An 18,719-nucleotide genomic window follows, 5' to 3' on the forward strand; every position below is an offset into this window, starting at 1 on the left:
ATATCCTGTAGTACAGACTGAATAAATAACACGTCTTGTGTTCAATGTAAACTGAGCCAAGAGAAGCTTTAGTGTACTTTATTGTTTTTCTTGGAGAAAGAAAAGATAAAGAATGATAAAATGCTACATTCAACTTTCAGCCTACAAATCATTAAACCCCACCTCACTTTCTATTGGAGTCCCAAGGTAGGGCAAACAGTTCACCTGCTAGACTGCTAACCGAAAGGCTGGAAGGTCTAGTCCACCCAGAGATACCTTGGAAAAAAGCTCTGGTGATCTACTTCCAAAAAGCCAGCCACTGAAAACCCTGTGGAGCACAGTTCTCTGATACATGGGGTTGCCATAAGTTGAAGTGTACTCCACGCCAAGTGGGTTTTTACCCCCTTTCTATTGCTTCTGTCCTTAGAATACAATTCTTACTTAGCCCTTGATCTTCCGAGAGAAAGCAGAGAAATGGCGGGAAAAAACAGGAGGGCTTTGCTATGTATGGCTGTCCTAACGAGCACAGAAAACTTGCTGCACAGACCACTCTGGCCATCTTCACAGAAGACTAACCATACCTTTTAGATAAGCCATTCTAATATCCACAGCCATCTGACTCTGCAGGTTCTACCAAAACCATGTTTGCAAAGTCATCCTTAAGGGAAGTCACAGACACAGAGAAATCAGCTCTCTCTTAATCTTTACTCAAGTTCTCCAACATTCTCCAACATTCAACAGATGTTACCCTTCATTTGAATGTGGGCAATATAATATTGTGCCAGCTATAAAAACACTCTCCCTGATTTATGACGTGTTCAAGTTAAGACAAATTGCAATTACGACCATCCTTTTTTGTTTTTTGGCTTATATAACATACGTGTAAATGGAGAAGCAGGAAGTGTCAATGTTGAAGCTGTAAATTTATATGTAATGTTTCTAACTCCCAAAAAGAAAGAAAGATTGCCTTTATAAAGATACTCATAGTAAAAGGCAATAATAATAATGAAAGCTAAAAAAAATTATTCAACTTAAGTCAGAACCCACTTATAAGTCATTGGAACAGAACCCTGTTGTAAGTCCGGGACTACCTGAATACCTTATGATTTATCCAGCCTTCATTCCTATTAACAAGCATTCCAGTTAAAAAAGCAATATTTGTTTCATTTTGTGTCTGGAAAACCCCAAGTAAACAGGTCTTTCAAAATACAAGGATGGAAATCCAGCCCCGTGAAAGGACGCTAATGTGCTATTCTAACGAGAGTTAGTTTTGTGTTTTAACTCCCATTGATGGCACCTGGAGTAAAGAATTCCTGTTGAGGTCCTTCCGGTTTAAGTCTACTACTCCATTATCTGTCCTTTGCGCAGTAGCTGAAGGAAGCTCCGTTTTGGACAGAGCCATTCATGGAGACCTTTGGATTCCCTCTTTCCATCTTTTCTCGGCTGAAGATTGTGTCCTGGTCACTGTCAAACTCAGACTCGGACACCATCAAGCTGGAGTTGTGTTCTGTGCTTCGGTGCTTAATACCTAAGGAGAGGCAGACAGAAGCATCTTGAGGGAAAGGCCATTTTTCGCTCTCAGCTGTTGGCCATGCTGGTGGCAGGGCACGTGAGGTGCATGAACACGCATTCTTTGCACCATCAAAGCAACCACCCACACAGCAGTGGTCTGGGCTGTGTAGTGATTAATAACACCGCTCTGAGTCTTAGCTTTGACACTAGCTGTGTGACCCTGGGCAAGATACTTAATCTCTCTGGGCTTTCAGTTTCCTCATTAACTAAACTGAGGATAACAAAGCATGGTTTTATTTTGAGGATTAAGTAAAATAGTTCATGTAAAGCTCTTGGCCCAGCATTTAGCACATAAAGAGCCCTCCCTGGTGGTGCAGTGGTTGAGCTTGGCTGCTAACGAAAAGGTTGACAGTTCAATTTCACCAGGTGCTCCTTAGAAACCCTATGGAGCAGTTCTATTCTGTCCTATAGGGTTGTTATGAGTTGGAATCCACTCGACCGCCATGGGTTTGGTTTTTTGGTTTAAGCACTCAACAGGTCCCTAGGTGGTGCAAATGGTTTGCACACAATTACTAATCTAACGGTTGTCGGTTCAAATCCACTTGGCGGCACCTTGGAAAAAAAGCCTGGCAATCTGCTTCTGTAAAGATTATAACCATGGAAACCCTTTGCAGCAGTTCTACTCTGTAATACATGGGGTCACCATGAGTCAGAATTGACAGCAACAGTTTTTATTTTTTTTAATTTAAGCACTCAATAAATGAAAGCTGTTGTGACTTTACTATTTGGTTCAATCAAATATTTTTATCTGTCAAAAGACAAGACAGAGCAGGTCTAAGATATGATCCCTGCTCTCAAAGGACTTAAAGTCTAGGAAAGGGCTAAAGACACTGGCTCATGAAAAGATGGCTCACAACAGGCAAAAAATTAAAAAAAAAAAACAAAAACACATGAAAGATGAGATAACCACACATAGCTGTGGTTGGGGTTGTTTCAATAAAGTTTCGCAAAGGATGGAATTTAAAGAAAGGAGAACTTGGATGAGAGGAGCTGGCGCAGGGAGGGGGGGCTTGGAGAGTACAGAGGCATCCAGGAGTATTTGGAAAAAACCAGTCTCTGTTTGGAGAAAATGATTCATGTAAGAATAAATGAGAGGCTAGAGAGACAGTAGATCCTCAGAGCAAACTCATGAATGCGAGGTAGACCATGACATTTGAATTTTACCCTAAAAACAAAGGAAAGACACATGTACAGGATGGAAGGAAGAAAGAGAGGCCACTGGAGAGCTGTCTGCAGGGACACAGGCAGTGCATAGAGTGGGGAGAGCCCAGGCCCTGGAGCAGATGGCCTGGTCCAACCCACCTCTGGCACTTGCCACCTCTGTAACTTGGACAAGTTGCTAAACTTTCCTTTGTCTCAGTTTCCTCTTCTGTAAAATGGGAACAATCATAGGACATACCTCATAGAGTTGTTGGTAGGCTTAGAATGAGATGGAGAAAGTACTTAGAACAGAACCTGGTGTATATTAAACATTAAATATCTGTTAACTATTATTGGTATACGATTAGTTCAGATTTGAGGTTATAGGGACGTGAACTAGGGTGGTTATGATGAGAATGATAAGGACAGAGGGTAAGAGACCAGGCAAGACAGAGTGGCTGGAGTGAGAGGCAAGAGGGAAGCACCAATGACAGGTTTAAAAAAAAAAGTTATCAAGTTTATTCCCACTCAGCAATCCCACGTGTGTGAGAACAGAACCATGCTCCATTGGGTTTTCAACGGCAGATTTTTCAGTAGAGCGCCAGGCCTTTCTTCTGAGACCTCTGTTTGAAAAGCAGCCTTTGCCCTGGGGTCATTCGGTAGGTGCTCAGTTGGTAATAGGATTTGCATATCACTTACCATTAATGCCTCAAAATCCTTTGCCAAAATTTCATTACATTTATAACTATTGCCTCCCAGGTAGCATATCCCTCAGGACTGATATAAGTTAATTTAAGTTGTTTTCCATGACAGAATCCCAGCCTCACTCTACCATCTCAAAGAGCTGACTCCAGCCTGTTATTCTCACTTTCACTCAAGATAACTCTCAGGTAAACACCTGAATAAAATAATTTTAAGTACCAGGAAATCATCTTGGAGACTGTCTTACCATATTTGGGCCTCAGCTCCATTCTTTCCTGTTCATCCATGTTATCCAAGATGGTGTACTTTGTTTTTTTCCTTATTTTAGTCCTTTTTTGTCTGAAAGAAACAATGAAAAAGTTCAACTCAGATCATCAGAAAGGTAACTGGGATCCAGGATTTAAAATATGTTGAGGGCACAGAAGGAAATGTTTTGTCCTTAGTATTTAATGGTTGGCATCTTATAAATCTTTTATTAATAATAACAATATGCAAGACCAGGTCTGAGTTCAGTAAGATAAGAGCTATATCATGCATCTTGAAGAAACACATGTAAGAGTAGGAATGGCCACACCACTACTGCCCACCTAACTGCAGACCCTCAGCTACACCTCAGGTGAAGGTGCCAGAAACTTTTAGACTAATCCTGAATACCTGGGTGTTGTTAATGGAGTTTTCTCCATAAATAATTTATTACTCAGGAAAAGTTGAACTTATACTATCATGGAATTTCCAAAGGCTAAGGAAGAAAAAGATGTCATGAACTACCAATCAGGAAAAAAACAACAACAAGGGGACAACTAGGTCAATTGGCGTAACAATTCATAAAGATAATGTTCTACAATCCTAGTTTGGTGAGTAGTGTCTGGCATCTTAAAAACTTTCGAGTGGCCATCTGAGATACAGAAGGACTAGATGGTACCCAGCTACCAACTGTTCTGACTGACTGTTCTGACCATGGACACAATAGAAGGTCCCAGTTAGAATGCGAGAAAAACATAGGACAAAACTAAAATCCATAAAAAATAGCAGACCTAGTAGACTGAAAGAGACTAGAGGAACCCCCAAGACTATTGCCATGAGATATCCTTCTAACCTGGAACTGAAGCCACTCCCGAGGTCACCTTTCAGCCAAATAATAGAGTGGTCTATAAAATAAACAATAACACCCAGGAGGAACGTGCTCCTTAACAATCAACTATATGAGACCAAACGGTCAACATTTACCTAAAAGCAAAGAAGAGAAGCCAAGGAGCGGCAGGGAAATTGGGTGGATGGAAGCGGGGCAGGCAAGAAAGGAGGAGAGTGCGGACACATCGCAGGGATTGTAACCAATGTCATGGAACAACCTGTATATGAATTGTTTGAATGGGAATCTAATTTACTATGTAAACATTCACCTAAAACATAATATTCAAAATTAATTAAAAAAAAATATTACAGTCAATTCCCAGAATTAATTGGCAACAACCCAGTCTTTCATTTTTTCACAACATGTGAAAACAACAGTTGGGTTAGGCCTATGTGCCTCTTCCCATGCCACGGAGAACTATTTGCAAATATAGATCAAAACCATGCTAAGGTGTATAGAGAACAAACAGATATTACATAGCACAAAGGTGCTTTTCTGAGTAGCATGGTGATTAAGGGCGTGGGCCTCTAATCCAAGGGTTTGAATCCTGGGTTTTACACTTACTAGTTGGGTGACTTTGAGAAAATTATTTGACCCTTCTGTGCTTCCATGTCCTCATATGTAAAATGGGAGTAAGAACAGTCTTATATGTGTATGGAAGGACTAAATAAGATAATACAGGGCAGGAAGGAAAGGAAAAGAAGGAATCTTTGCTTGGGAGACACTGAGCTTCTGTTAAGGGTGATGGATAAATTTAGAAACGGATAATGGTGATGGTTGTGCAACATGATGAACACAGTATCACTGAACTGTCCATGTGAAGACTGTTGAAACGGGCAAATGTTTTGTTACATATATATTTACCACAATAAGAAATATAATACATATGAAGCACTTAGAACCATTAATGACAATGGCAAATATTAATAAATGTTCACAGTCCTCACCACTTCCGCCACCCTCATCTACTTGATACATGGCACAAACGTGCAGAATTTTTAAAGGCATGCATAGTAGGGTGACTGTCTCCCCAGATGCTTCTTAATGGGATTTAACTTAATGGGATTTAGGCCTTTGCCTAAGTGTTTATGGCTGGTTCTCTTTTATCAGGCTTTCCTTGGGGAAAGTAATTACAAATAAAATGGTGATTTCTGAAAAGGAACCATTAATTATGGTAAACCCATTGTTTTTTTTTTATCCCATCTTCTTTGCAGAGCAGATATAATGTTTTATATAGAAAAGTGGACCCCATGTGCTCTTCTAAGGACTTGAGTAATCACCGTCCCTACAAATCTCACAGAGGGCCAGGCACAGGGTTCTGAAAGACTGTGCCAGTGAGGCTGCTCAGGGGCTCCTCAGAAGTCAGTGCCAAAGAAAAAGATAAAAGGAAAACCTAGAGCAAAACTTCTCTTTGGTGGTGTTATTACCTTGCTTAAAGTTTTACATGTATTAAAAGAGCTGGAATCAGGTAGAGGGATTTGATTTTTGCTTCACGTAACTAAAATAATTAAAGCCCATTATTTGTACTAGTATGTTCCTAGAACTCTTTCCTGTACTGAGGGCGATTTAGTCAGGCCACTCAGGTACTGCTCTGGTGAACAGAACACGTGACTGATAGAAGCTACCGTTAGCTTTGATAGAGAATCCCTGAACTTCCTACAAAATATAAGAGCCGTAACGAGAAAAACCTGCCTTTGGCATTACTTCATTTACCTAGGCACCATGCCTTGTGCCGGAGCGTGTATATAAAGTACTTTTAACACCTCGTTTGTCTTCATATAAAAGGAATTGTCAAACAGTTTTGCACTTTAACAAACCTGAGCAAAAGCTATAATTTTGCATTTAATGAGGTGTCTTTATTTCAAACAAAGAAATAAACAAGCCCACCAGGTACCTCTTGCAGCAGCAGATGCAAAGCCAAGTTAGACCCCCTGTTAGCCCTGTAAGTGTGAAAGCCAACATTGCCACATAGAATATACTCCACTCTGAAAGACAAGAAAACCAGAGCTGACAAAGTTTATATACTATTTGCAAAGCAACTTTATTTAGATGATTCACAATAAATATTCCTTTGTCCTTCGGAGCAAAGGCCATCTGTGGTGTTGACAACACCTTGTCAGGCTGGTGGCATGGCATAAGCAAGATAAAATACAAATAAAGCAACAACTTAAAACCACCCCATTGTTGCCCAGATGGTTCAAGGACCTCATGGAGCGTCTATTTCATGCTAACTTGAGAACAGAATAGTCTGAATAACTAAAATTAATCAACTAAAAAAGTAATGCTTCAAATATTGTGTTTTATGTACATATATCAAATCAAAAACCAAACCCACTGCTGTCGAGTCAATTCTGACTCATAGCGACCCTACAGGACAGAATAGAACTGCACCACAGTTTCTGAGGAGCGCCTGGCAGATTCGAACTGCCAACCTCTTGGTTAGCAGCCATAGCACTTAACCACTACACCACCAGGCTTTCCTTATATATAAATATATATACATACATACCCATTAAATCCACTGCCGTCGAGTCGATTCCGACTCATAGCGACCCTATAGGACAGAGTAGAGCAGCCCCATAGGGTTTCCAAGGAACGGCTGGTGGATTCAAACTGCCAACCTTTTGATTAGCAGCCATAGCTTTGCTACCAATGCTCCAATAAAAATAAATTAAAATTTTTTTTAATTGTTAAAAACAAAAGTTGTCAAATCAGGTAGTGAAGGAATAATTTAAAAAGAAGACATGCCTCTTCTATACCCATTTACGACACATCTCATGCCAGAATCAAAATAGCCACAATCCTACCCCTGCAAAAAAAAAAAATATTCTGGCTTGGTTTTAATAAAGCGAATGAGGCATCAGTCGAGCTGCCGGTGGCATGAAGACGCTTCCCACGGGCCCAGACAGCAACTCAGAAACTACTTGATCTTCATCCCCTCCCCTTCCCTGCAGAAACTCAGTGTAAACAAGCTTTGCAACAGCATTTCACGAACAGAGAAATGCAGGGAGCAAATACAGAAGGTTTAACTCTAATAAGCATTATATAATCTCCTTGGAGTAACGATCCAGGGTCTGGCTATTTTCAATTTTCTTATGTAGCATTGAGTGGGAGCATAATCCGGCAGTAAACGCTTAGTTTTCCCTGTCAATCATTTCCATCTGGCTCCCCAAGACAGCAAATTTGCTCTTAGAAGTAGACTCCTATTCAAATACAGCTTCCTCCCCAGAACTGAACTAAGGCAATAGCTTGGCCTGCTGAGGCTGTGGCTCCAGTTTTTGGTTCTTGCTCAGGTAGACAGCCTGAAAGAGTACACCAAATTCTCATCTCGATTCCAGTAAGTCCACGCTAGGGACAATTTCACTAGATGGCCACCAAAAAACAAACAAACCAGCCCATTTGCCATTGAACCAACTCTGACTCATGGCAACCCCACGTGTGTAAGGGCAGAACTGTGCTCCATAGGGTCTTCAGTGGCTGATTTTTCAGACATAGATTGCCAGGCCTTTCCTCTGAGGTGCCTCTGGGTGAATTCAAACCTTCAACCTTTTGGTTAGCAGCCAAGTGCATTAACCATTTCCTTCACTCGACTCCCCAGAAGGCCACACTGAGCCTAAACCAAGGCAGGTACAGCAGGGGAATTCAGCCCACGTGGCCTAAAGAGACTCTTTCTTAGGCCAACAATTGTTAGCCAAATCTGCTCTGCCAAAGTGAATTTCCTCATTAAAAGTTTTATGTAAAAGTCTAAGCATACCCCCCACAGTATTAATAGCACAGTACATTGCGGATACCACCTTAACCCCCAGTAGTTCACCCGGCTTCAGGTAAGAAAAGGGCTGAATGTTCACAGCTGCAGAGCTAGCCACCTATTCCTGGTATGGCAGAATGGGCTGTCGTCACGCTCCTCACACAAAGCCACCATCATACCAGAACTCACCACAGTTGCTCTCCCCATCCCGGATGTAACGCTGTATCAGATTCTCCATCCACAACTGAGAGCAAACACAGCGCTTTGTGATGGGGTCACAGTGACCATGGCCAGAACACTTCAGAAGACAACCTGCAGGGAGGCAAACAGGGTCACAGTGACCACAGAGGGAAGAGGAACCCCTGGCTTCAGCTTCTCTCCCATCTTCTATGGCAACGGCAGAACAGTCTATCTATACCTTGTAGCAAAAGCCTTAAAATGTAGCACCCTCCAGCCTAATTCCAAAATTCTTAAAATAAATTCTAAGAATTTCTCCAGTAAAAATAATTGGGGATGTGTGCAAAGATTTATCTATATTGGAGCATTATTTAAAATCAATCTTCACAGCCACTGTGCAGCCAAAAACATATTATTGAAGAGAAATGATAAACAATTTAAGAAAATGTTCATGATATAATTTGAAGTTAAAAATCAGATTAAAAACATCTATCAAATTATTCCAATTTTATTAACTATTTCTTGAGACAGGGGAACTGGAAGGAAATACACCAGAATATTAACAAAAATTATCTTTGGGTGGGAATTCTAGACTGTAGATCTAAAGGATCTTCTTCTTTGTGCCTTTCTGGATATTCCAGATTCCCTACGATAAACATATTACTTTTGTAGCTAGAACAAAAGAGTTAAAAAATTAAGTAATTCCATATTACAGTTGAGAATGTCAATTGCGGTATACATCTGAAACTAAATTAATTTTACTGCCCAAACAATATCATGTTCCCCAGCATCTACTGAAATTACCGCTTCACCATAATAAGGGATTCACGCTCTCATAAAATAGTTAATGTAGCTTGACCTTGTGGCACAGTGGTTAAGTGCTCAGCTGCTAACTGAAAGGTTGGTGGTTTGAACCAGCCAGCCACTCCATGGGAGAGACATGTGGCAGTCTGCTTCCATAAAGATTTACAGCCTTGGAAACCCTATGACACTGACTCCAGAGCAACAGGTTTGGGTTTGCCCTCATAGGATGAAGAAAGGGACCTTAGACAGAGACCATATTTCCATCCACACCTATGAATCAGTTTGGTGCCCAGGAAGGGTGATAAGAAAGAAGCTGTGAAATGAGGTACAACCGGAAGGCCCTTTAAGCTGTCTTAATCTTTCAACAGTCTTTTCAATGGTAGCATCAGAAACTAAATTATGAATGATGTCCAGGTAAACAAATTATGTAAACATGGCTTTTTCGGCCAATAGTACTTATCTATCTTTAACGCTGTTGACAGTTTAAATATGCAATTTCTGACAACGACCACTCGTCTTGGTTATCTAGTACTGCTATAACAGAAATATTACAAGTGAGTGGCTTTAACCAACAGCAATTTATTTCCTCACAGTTTGTTGTTGTTGTTAGGTGCTATCAAGTCAGTTCCGAATCATAGTGACCCTACATACAACAGAATGAAACACTGCCCGGTCCTCTGCTGTCCTCACAATCATGGTTATGCTTAAGCCCATTGTTGCAGCCACTGTGTCAGTCCATCTCATTGAGGATCTTCCTCTTTTTCGCTGACCCTGTATTTTACCAAGCGTGATGTCCTTCTCCGGGGACTGCTCCCTCACAGTTTAGGAGGCTAGAAGTCCAAATTCAGGGCACCGGCTCTAGGGGAAGGCTTTCTCTGTTTGTTCTGGGGGAAAATCCTTGTCTCCTTCAGCCTCTCTTCCTTGGTGATCTTTGTGTGTGTGTCTTCCTCTGTTTGTGCTTCCTTCTCCATGCCTAATGTGCCTGTTTCATAGCTCAAAGGTGATTGGCTTAAGAACATACTCTACACTGATATGGGCTTATTAACATAACAAAGAAAGTCCTAGGCCCAAATGGGATTACATCCACAAGTTTAGGTGTTCTAGGATTTACAACACATATTTTTTGAGGACACAATTCAATTCATAACACCATTATCTGTAAGTACAGTTTTAAAAATCGACTCGACCAACATTTCTTTCCAGTTTCCCTCAAAGACAATGAGTAGCTGGCAAACATGTGTTACAGGAAGCCTACTGGAGAAATAAGTGCAAAACAAGTCCCTGGATACTAAAGTGAAAATGTCCACACACACATCATTCCTCAACCTGTGCCAATAAAACTTACACTTGACTGGTAAGTCTCATCCTCTTAGAATTTTCCCGTAGGGGACATACCTGCTGTGTCAATCCTCAAGACCTTGAAAAGCAAGAAGTCAGCCTTCTCATTTGAAAGCCGCATGTGCAGATTTTGGGCCACTTCAGCAGCGTTGAGAACCTTGAGCGGCTTTCCACTCTGTACGTAAAACACAATCATGGTGCTGCAGAGGAGAGAATGAGAGAGGGCAGCCACACAGTCAGGCAGGTGACCGGCGGGACATGAGCATACACACATGTGACCTGTGAAGACACACGCTGCTACAGCTCCGTAGCCTGGCCAGGATGCAAGGGCACATTCTATGGGCCAAGGAATTTATCAGTTTATATTGATAAGTAAGGCACCCTAGTGGTACAATGGTTAAGAGCTTGGCTGCTAACCAAAAGGTGGGCAATTTGAATCTACCAGCTGTTCCTTAGAAACTCTATGGGGCAGTTCTACTGTGTCCTATAGGGTTGCTATGAGTCAGACAGCAACGGGTTTGGGTTTTTTTTAATTCATAAGTAAAGGCTCTTCAGTCTCAAAGTACAGCTGATAGATCTTCAGATAAAAAGAGCAATATGCATTATTTGTGCACATAGATACAACCATACACAGGATAATAATTTACAGACATGTTTTTATTTTTAACCTTTTTAAAAGTGCGCTATAATTTACGTACTCTTCTAAAGTGCACAGTTCCGTTACTTTTAGTAAATTCACGAAGTTGTGCAACCATCATCATCATTTAATTACATAATATTTTCATCACCCCAGAAAGAAACCTCCTATCTCTTAGTAGTCACTCCCCATTCACTCATTCTCTCAACCCCTGGCAACCACTAATCTACTTTCTGTCTCTATGGATTTGCCTCTTCTGGACATTTCGTATAAATGGAATCATACAATATGTATCCTTTTGTATCTGGCTTCTTTCACTTAGCATAATATTACCAAGGTTCGTCCACAGTTCAGTACATATCAATACTTCATTTCTTTTTATTGATGAATAATATTTCATTGGATGGATATGGAGCCTGGTGGTGCAGTGGTTAAGAGCTTGGCTGCTAACCAAAAGTTTGGCAGTTTGAATTCACCAGCCGCTCCTTGGAAACCCTATGGTATGGGGCAGTTCTACTCCGTCCTGTATGGTCCCTATGAGTAGGAATCGACTTGACGGCAATAAGTTTTGGGGGTTTTTTTGTATGATATATCACCATTTTGTTTATCAGTTCATCAGCTGATGGACACTTGGGTTGTCTTTACTTTTTGGCTATTATGAATAATGCAGCTATGAACATTCACATACAAGTTTTCATGTGGACATATGTTTTCACTTCTCTTGATATATATCTAGAAGTAGAATTACTGGGTGATAACTCTACATTTAGCCATTTGAAGAACTGCCAAACTGTTTTCCAAAAAGACTTCACCATTTTACATTCTGATCAGCAATGTATATGAGGGTTCCAATTTCTCCACGTCCTCGCAAGCACTTGTTATTGTCTGCCTTTTAATTTTAGCCATACTGAAGGGTAATGAAGTGGTATCTCACTATGGTTTTGATTTGCATTTACCTGATAGCTAATGATGTTGGGCATCTTTTCATGTGCTTCTTGGCCATTCTTGTATCTTGAGAAAACAGCTATTCAAATTCTTTGCCTCTTTTTAAATTGGGTTGTTTATCTTTTTATTGTTGAGGTTTAAGTCTGGGGCCTAGATACTTATTAGACAGATGACGTGTGAATATTTTCTCTCATTCTCTTCACTGCCCTTTTATTTTCTTGATGCTGTCCCTGACAGATATGTTTATTTTCAGGAGGTCCAATTTATCCATTTTTTCTTTTGTTGCTAGGCCTTTTGGTGTCATATTTAAGAAACCATTGCCTAATCCAAAGTCATGAAGATTTACGCCAATGTTTTCTTCTAAGAATAGTATAGTTTTAGCTCTTACATTTAGGTCTTTAATTCATTTTGAGTTGATTTTTATATACGTTGTGTGGTACAGGTCCAACTTCATTCCTTCACATGTGGATATCCAATTGTTTTGGCACCATTTGTTGAAGACTTTTCTTTCTCCGCTGAATTGTCTTAGCACCCTTGTTGGATACCAACTGATGATGAAGAGTTTATATCTGGAGTCTCAATTACTTTGTTTTTTTAGTTAGTAAGTTTTGAAATTGAGAAGCGTGAGTCCTCCTATTCTGTTCTTATTCCAGGTTGTTTTTGCTATTCCAGGTCCCTTTTCATTTCCAAATGAATTTTAGGGTTGGTTTGCCAAAAAGGAAGCTGGAATTGTGTTGAATCTGTAGACCAACTTGAAAACTCTTGTGATGTTTTTTGTCTGGTTTGCCATCTTAATAACATTAATTCTTCCAATCCATGGACATGGGATGACTTTACATTTATTTAGTCAGGTCTTTTTAAATTTCTTTTAAAGATGTTTTGAAGTCTTTCACTTCTTTTGTCAAAGTTATTCCTAAGAATTTTAATCTTTTTGATGCTATTATAAGTGGAATTATTTTCTTAATTTAACTTTGGTTTGCTGCCTAGGAATACAACGGATTTTATAATTTTATTTTATATAATATTTTATTGTGCTTTCAGTGAAGATTTATACCCAGGTTGAGGTTCCCATTCAACAATTTCTACACAAATTGTTTAGTAAGATTGATTACACTCTTTACAACATGTGAACATTCTCATTATTTCCATTCTGGTTGTTCCATTTCCATTAATCTAGTTTCCCTGGCCCCTTACATTCTCATCTTTCTACAACTGATTTTTGTATATTGATCTTATATCTTACAACCCTGTTGAACTTGTTTATTATCTATAATAGTTTTGTGTGTGTGTGTGTGTGTGTGGATTCCTTAGTATTTTCTGTATATAAGATCATGTCATCTGCAAACTGGACATACTCTTACTTTTTCCTTTCCAGTCTGGGTGTCATTTATTCCTTTAATTGCCCTGGCTAGAACCTCCAGTACAATGTTTAACAGAAGTGGCCAAAGTGGACATTCTTGTCTTGTTCCTGATCTTAGAAGGAAAGCTTTCAGTCTTTCACCATTAAGTGTGATATTAGCTGTAAGTTTTTTGTAGATGTCCTTTATCAGATCAACACTGAAAAACCAAAACCAAACCCACTGCTGTCGAGTCAACTGCGACTCATAGCAACCTTACAGGACAGAGTAGAAGTGTCCCATAGAGTTTCCAAGGAGCGCCTGGTGGATTTGAACTGCCGACCTTTTGGTTAGCAGCCATAGCTCTTAACCGCTATGCCACCAGGATTTCCCAGGTTGACAAAGTTCCCTTCTATTCTTTTTTATTGTGTATTCTTATCATGAAAGGGTGTTGTATCTTGTCAAAGCTTCTGTATCTATTTAGATGATCATGTGATTTTTGTTCTTTATTCTATTAATATGGTTATTACATTGATTGGTTTTTATATGTCAATCCAACCTTGCATTCATGGGATAGATCCCACTTGGTCATGGTATATAATCATTTTTATATGTTGTTGGATTTGGTTTCCTAGTGTTCAGTTAAGGATTTTTGCATCTATATTCATAAATGATATTGGTCTGTAGTTTTCTTGTGATGTCTCTGGTTTAGGTAACAGGATAATACTGGCCTCACTGAAGGAGTTAAGAAGTGCTCTCTTCTCTTATTTTTTGGAAAAGTTTATGAAGAACTGGGGTTTATTTTTTCTTAAATATCTGCGGGAAACTGCTTGATTACTAATTCAATTTCTTGACTTCTTATAGGTCTACTCTTTTTATTTTGTTCTTAAGTAAGTTGCCATAGTTTATATCTTTCCAGAAATTCGTCCATTTCATCTAGATTATCTAGTTTGTTGATATATCATTGTTCATAGTATTCCTCTTTATCATCCTTTTTATTATCATAAGGTTGGTAGTAATGTCCCCTCTTTCACTCCTGATTTTAGCAATTTATTCCTGATTTTAGTAATTTTGTCTTCTTTCTTTTTCTTAGGTCAGTCTAGCTAAGGTTTGTCAATTTTGTTCACCTTTTCAAAGAACCAACTTTTGGTTTCATTGATTTTCAGACATGTCTTTTGTTCAGTATTTTGCATTTTGTAAGTAAAGAAGATGTGTAACACATTTTTGAAATGGTTGCAAAAAAATAATTAGAATTTGTTTTTAATTTGTTAATTTTCTAAGTAAGCTATACAGACCCATCTAGAATACTAACCTAAGTAGAATAACTGACAATAACTAGCAAATGAAGCTATTGTGTATAATGGGTTTTTATTCCCATATTCTCATACTCTCTTTCTCTTCCTACCCCACCCTACTAGCCATAGGCTGAGTAAGAGCTTTAAATAAAAAATTTAAAAAAGCTCAGTTAAATACTTAAATCCTATAAGAAGAAAGGCCAGAATCTGAGTGTCATGGACTTCCAGAAGGCAGCGAGTGTAATCAACATTAAGAGAAAAGCCTCAGTCCCCGTGAATGTGGGCAGAGATGAAATCTGGCTACGAGATATCCTCTTCGCATGCCCCAGGCCATTTGTATGCCGTCTGAAGACAGAGCTAAAACCAGTTCCTTCTGATAGTCCTAACTCCTTTATTCAGACCATTCTCAATCAGCAAATATTTACTGAGGCTTGTAGGAAGGAACTAGAATGATGGCCTTACTACTGACCTCTGAGAAGAAAAAACAAAATAAAACATATGAATAGGGTAAAAGTACGTGCACAAATCCAGAACAAGCAAAGGAAACGCACAGCTTCTTGTGGCAGTGGGATGGGGAGGAGCAGGAACTTTGTGGGGCCAGACCCTGCTTTGGACGTACAGCTCCGTACCTGAGATCCGAGTGGGCCTGGATCCTCTGAACCTTAATGTCTGAGTCCAGCACGTTCAGCAACACTGCCAGCCGCCTCACAAGCGTGTCCTTCTGCTGCTCTGTCAGCTGCCCAACCTCAACCTGGAGGATCAGCTCTACCAGGCCACTCTTCCTAGGGTCTGGGAAAAGAGAAGCTATGGAATTTCCACCTGGAAACCATGGGCTTGAAGAATATAAGGAGCAAGGACTGACTGCATCAGAGTTTACTTACTTCTGTGTAATTTCTGTATTTGGGTTTTAGGACTCAGAGAAATCTTTCTGAACACCACAAAGGGCACTGAGAGTGCTTTTTCCTTGCGTTCTCCCAGTCTGTTGTCTATTAATTCTGCTCCAGAAGATAATCAAGTGTGCCTTGGGGATAATTGAGATTTTTGCACCCTGCACACTTGCCTAGGACTGGAAAAAAAAACTCAGTCTCCCAGCACTGTGGGTACTGCTCAGTTTACACCAGGAGACATCCAGCCAAGCCATTAGATCCAGGGAGTATGGTCACCTCCCCAGGGCCCCCACCCTCAGCCCTCCCAGTACTGCGTCATTGTGTCCACTTCACATTAGGTGTTTGTCTCTGGCATCAACAAAACCCACTGCTGTCAAGTCGATTCCAACTGTGATCTTTATCGGAGCAGACTGCCACATCTTTCTCCAGTAGAGTGGCTGGTGGGTTTGAACCACCGACCTTCTGGTTAGCAGTGGAGAGCTCCAGCTCAGAAGCCCATACACACACACACACCTGGTTGCACTTCTACAGTGGCAGTGTCCGTGTCCGAGTTCCCTTGGCCATCAGTGACTTTCAGGCGGAAAGTGTAGATACCCTCCACCAGGTTGGTCAGCTGCAGGGCTGTGCTGTGGTCAGAGCCTTCGATTACATCCTATGAAGTAACGCAATTCGCAAGGCAGTTGTCAGTACTCAGTTCCCGGTTTCTGAGTTTCTGTTGATTGCAAACCTCAGCATCCCATTTTTTCACACATGCATGATTTTAACAGGGAGTTGAAGAGGAACAAGGGTGGTAGGTTAGGTATAGATAGAAGGAATCCTCAGTGTCTTTTCCACATCAGGCACATGGCACACAAATTCCTCATACAGTCCTTCCTGAGCTGAGCTTACTGGCCACAAGGACTTTCCAGAAATTACTGATTACTTTCATCCAAGAGAGAGAAAGATCATTGAATTAAGGGCAAAGGCCTTTAGGTGAGGTACTCTCTCTGAAGAGTTTTCTGGGTCTTATTTTTAAACATAGCTTTACAATCCTCTCATCTTGGGTTCCCTTGGAGTGTATCATGTTCACCTTCTCAAGTGACCCAAGAAGCTGGGCAGAAACATCTCTGTTCTGTGGGAGTCAGAGCTCAAAAGAAGTTGAGGAGAATCTCCCAGATCCCTGCTCTGAACTCACTAACAGAAGAGCGTTCTGAACAGAGACTCATTATCATGACGTTTAGAAGCCAATGCACCACCTAGCCTGAATATTATTAATTCTACAGGTGCTTTAGAAAGTACAAAGCATTTTCAGTTCCTTCCCTGTGACTACTCTTTTGGTACAGCCCCAAGAGTATATTTATATGTCTCAAGTATGTAGCAAAAACAGGAATGAAAATAAACCTAAATTTATAGCCTCAGAGGCAGAGTGATTTAATGAGGGGGAAATGCCAGCCAGGAGCTTAAAAACCTGGGTTCTGTACGTTTGGTCAAGGATGACTTACGTGACCTTGTCCAAGTCATTTTCCACCTCTATACCTCAGTTTCTGCACTTGTGAAATTGTCCTATTGCCCCATCTGGTGCAATGTGAGGAAGAGGAAAGAATCCACTTCGACTAAAACAGGCAAGATGGGAAAGCTGAGGAGCAGAATGGTCTCCACTGGAAGACTTGGCTTCAGAATCCCTCCAGGCTATGGGTTCCTGTTGTTTTGTTGTTGTTATTAGCTGCTGTCAGGTTGGCTCCCTACTCACGGCAACTCCATGAACAACAGAAGAAAACACTGCATGATCCTGTGCCATCCCCATGTGTGATCCACAGGGTCACATTGGCTGATTTCTGGAAGTAGACTGCCAGGCCTTTCTTCCTAGTCTATCTTAGTCTGGAAGTGCTGCTGAAACCTGTTCAGCATCATAGCAACATGCAAGCCTCGACTGACAGATGGGTGGTGGCTGCACATGAGGTGCATTGGCCAAAAATCAAACCTGAGTGTCCTGCATACCAAACCCATTGGTGTTGAGTCGATTCCGACTCATAGCAGCCCTATCAAACAGAGTAGAACTGCCCCATAGGGTTTCCAAGGAGTGCCTGGTAGATTCAAACTGCCGGCCTTTTGGTTAGCAGCCATAGCTGTTAACCACTATGCCACCAGGGTTTCCAGGTGTCCTGCATAGAGGACAAGAATTCTACTACTGAACCACCACTGCCCTCCTGGTTTCCTACCCTATCCAAAGTCTGTCCACAGAAAAAGTCAGAAAGGCTTTCGGCTTTTGTTAAATCTAACAACCTGCTGTCTCCAACCCTCAGAGCACTCAAACCTATAAGCATAATAACCTTAGTGGGGAATGTGAAAAGGGAAATGAAGATATAATAGAGAGGTCACAATAGGTGGTCTAGGGGTGATTCTCTTTAAGTACTCACTCCAGCTGCTGGACTCTGGCCATCCCGGGTCCACAGATAGGACACAATTCCTTGGTCATCATTAGACCTTGAACCATCCAAAGTAATGGAGTTATTGGGAAGCACAAGAACATGTCTGCCACCAGCCTGGGCTCTGGGAGGACTATTATTTTCTAAGTCAAATATAGCAAAAATGAAAGTAAAGAGATTGGTTTAAAAACATTGGTATTAGAAGCAGTGTATATAAAATATCCATGACTGTTCCATCGACAGATACATAGATTGAAAATACCCAAAGGATATTATTTTCTGCCCAAAATACCCGTATAATAATATATAACTAAAAAAATTTTTTTTTTTTTTTTTTTTTAGTTATATAGACTTTCTTAAAGCCATGTTGTGCTTACCTAGTGGTGATTTGGGATGAAAGATCAGGTGGCAGCCAAAACATTGGGAATTTTTCTAACTAATATTGTTATGTTTTTTTTTTCTCCTTAAAAAATAGAAATAATGATCGTACTTATGTTCAGGGTTCAGAAAGTGAAAATGATTTGGTTTAAATATAGATAATTTTGTACTGGTCCACACCACCTGGCCACAGAAATATTTTGATTTCTGGTATTGCTGAATCTTGCCTGCCTAAGTAAGATA

The 18,719-nt window shown here is 40.4% G+C and overlaps 1 protein-coding gene across 1 annotated transcript in view; it reads right to left on the reverse strand.

Moving 5' to 3' along the window:
* Nucleotides 1–965: 965 nt before the first annotated feature.
* The window catches only part of KIAA0319 (KIAA0319 ortholog), a 77,665-nt gene continuing 59,911 nt past the window's right edge, over nt 966–18,719 (reverse strand). Inside the window, exons 14-21 of the mRNA XM_049884937.1 lie at nt 18,090–18,241; nt 16,207–16,345; nt 15,436–15,595; nt 10,650–10,792; nt 8,463–8,585; nt 6,420–6,510; nt 3,641–3,732; nt 966–1,507 (exon numbers count right to left, since the gene is read on the reverse strand). Of these exons, the coding sequence (XP_049740894.1) occupies nt 1,329–1,507; nt 3,641–3,732; nt 6,420–6,510; nt 8,463–8,585; nt 10,650–10,792; nt 15,436–15,595; nt 16,207–16,345; nt 18,090–18,241 (1,079 nt within the window). The 3' untranslated portion in view covers nt 966–1,328. The remainder of the gene's footprint in view (nt 1,508–3,640; nt 3,733–6,419; nt 6,511–8,462; nt 8,586–10,649; nt 10,793–15,435; nt 15,596–16,206; nt 16,346–18,089; nt 18,242–18,719) is intronic.

The sequence above is a fragment of the Elephas maximus genome, chromosome 1 (assembly GCF_024166365.1).
Source record: "Elephas maximus indicus isolate mEleMax1 chromosome 1, mEleMax1 primary haplotype, whole genome shotgun sequence".
Taxonomy (NCBI): domain Eukaryota; kingdom Metazoa; phylum Chordata; class Mammalia; order Proboscidea; family Elephantidae; genus Elephas; species Elephas maximus.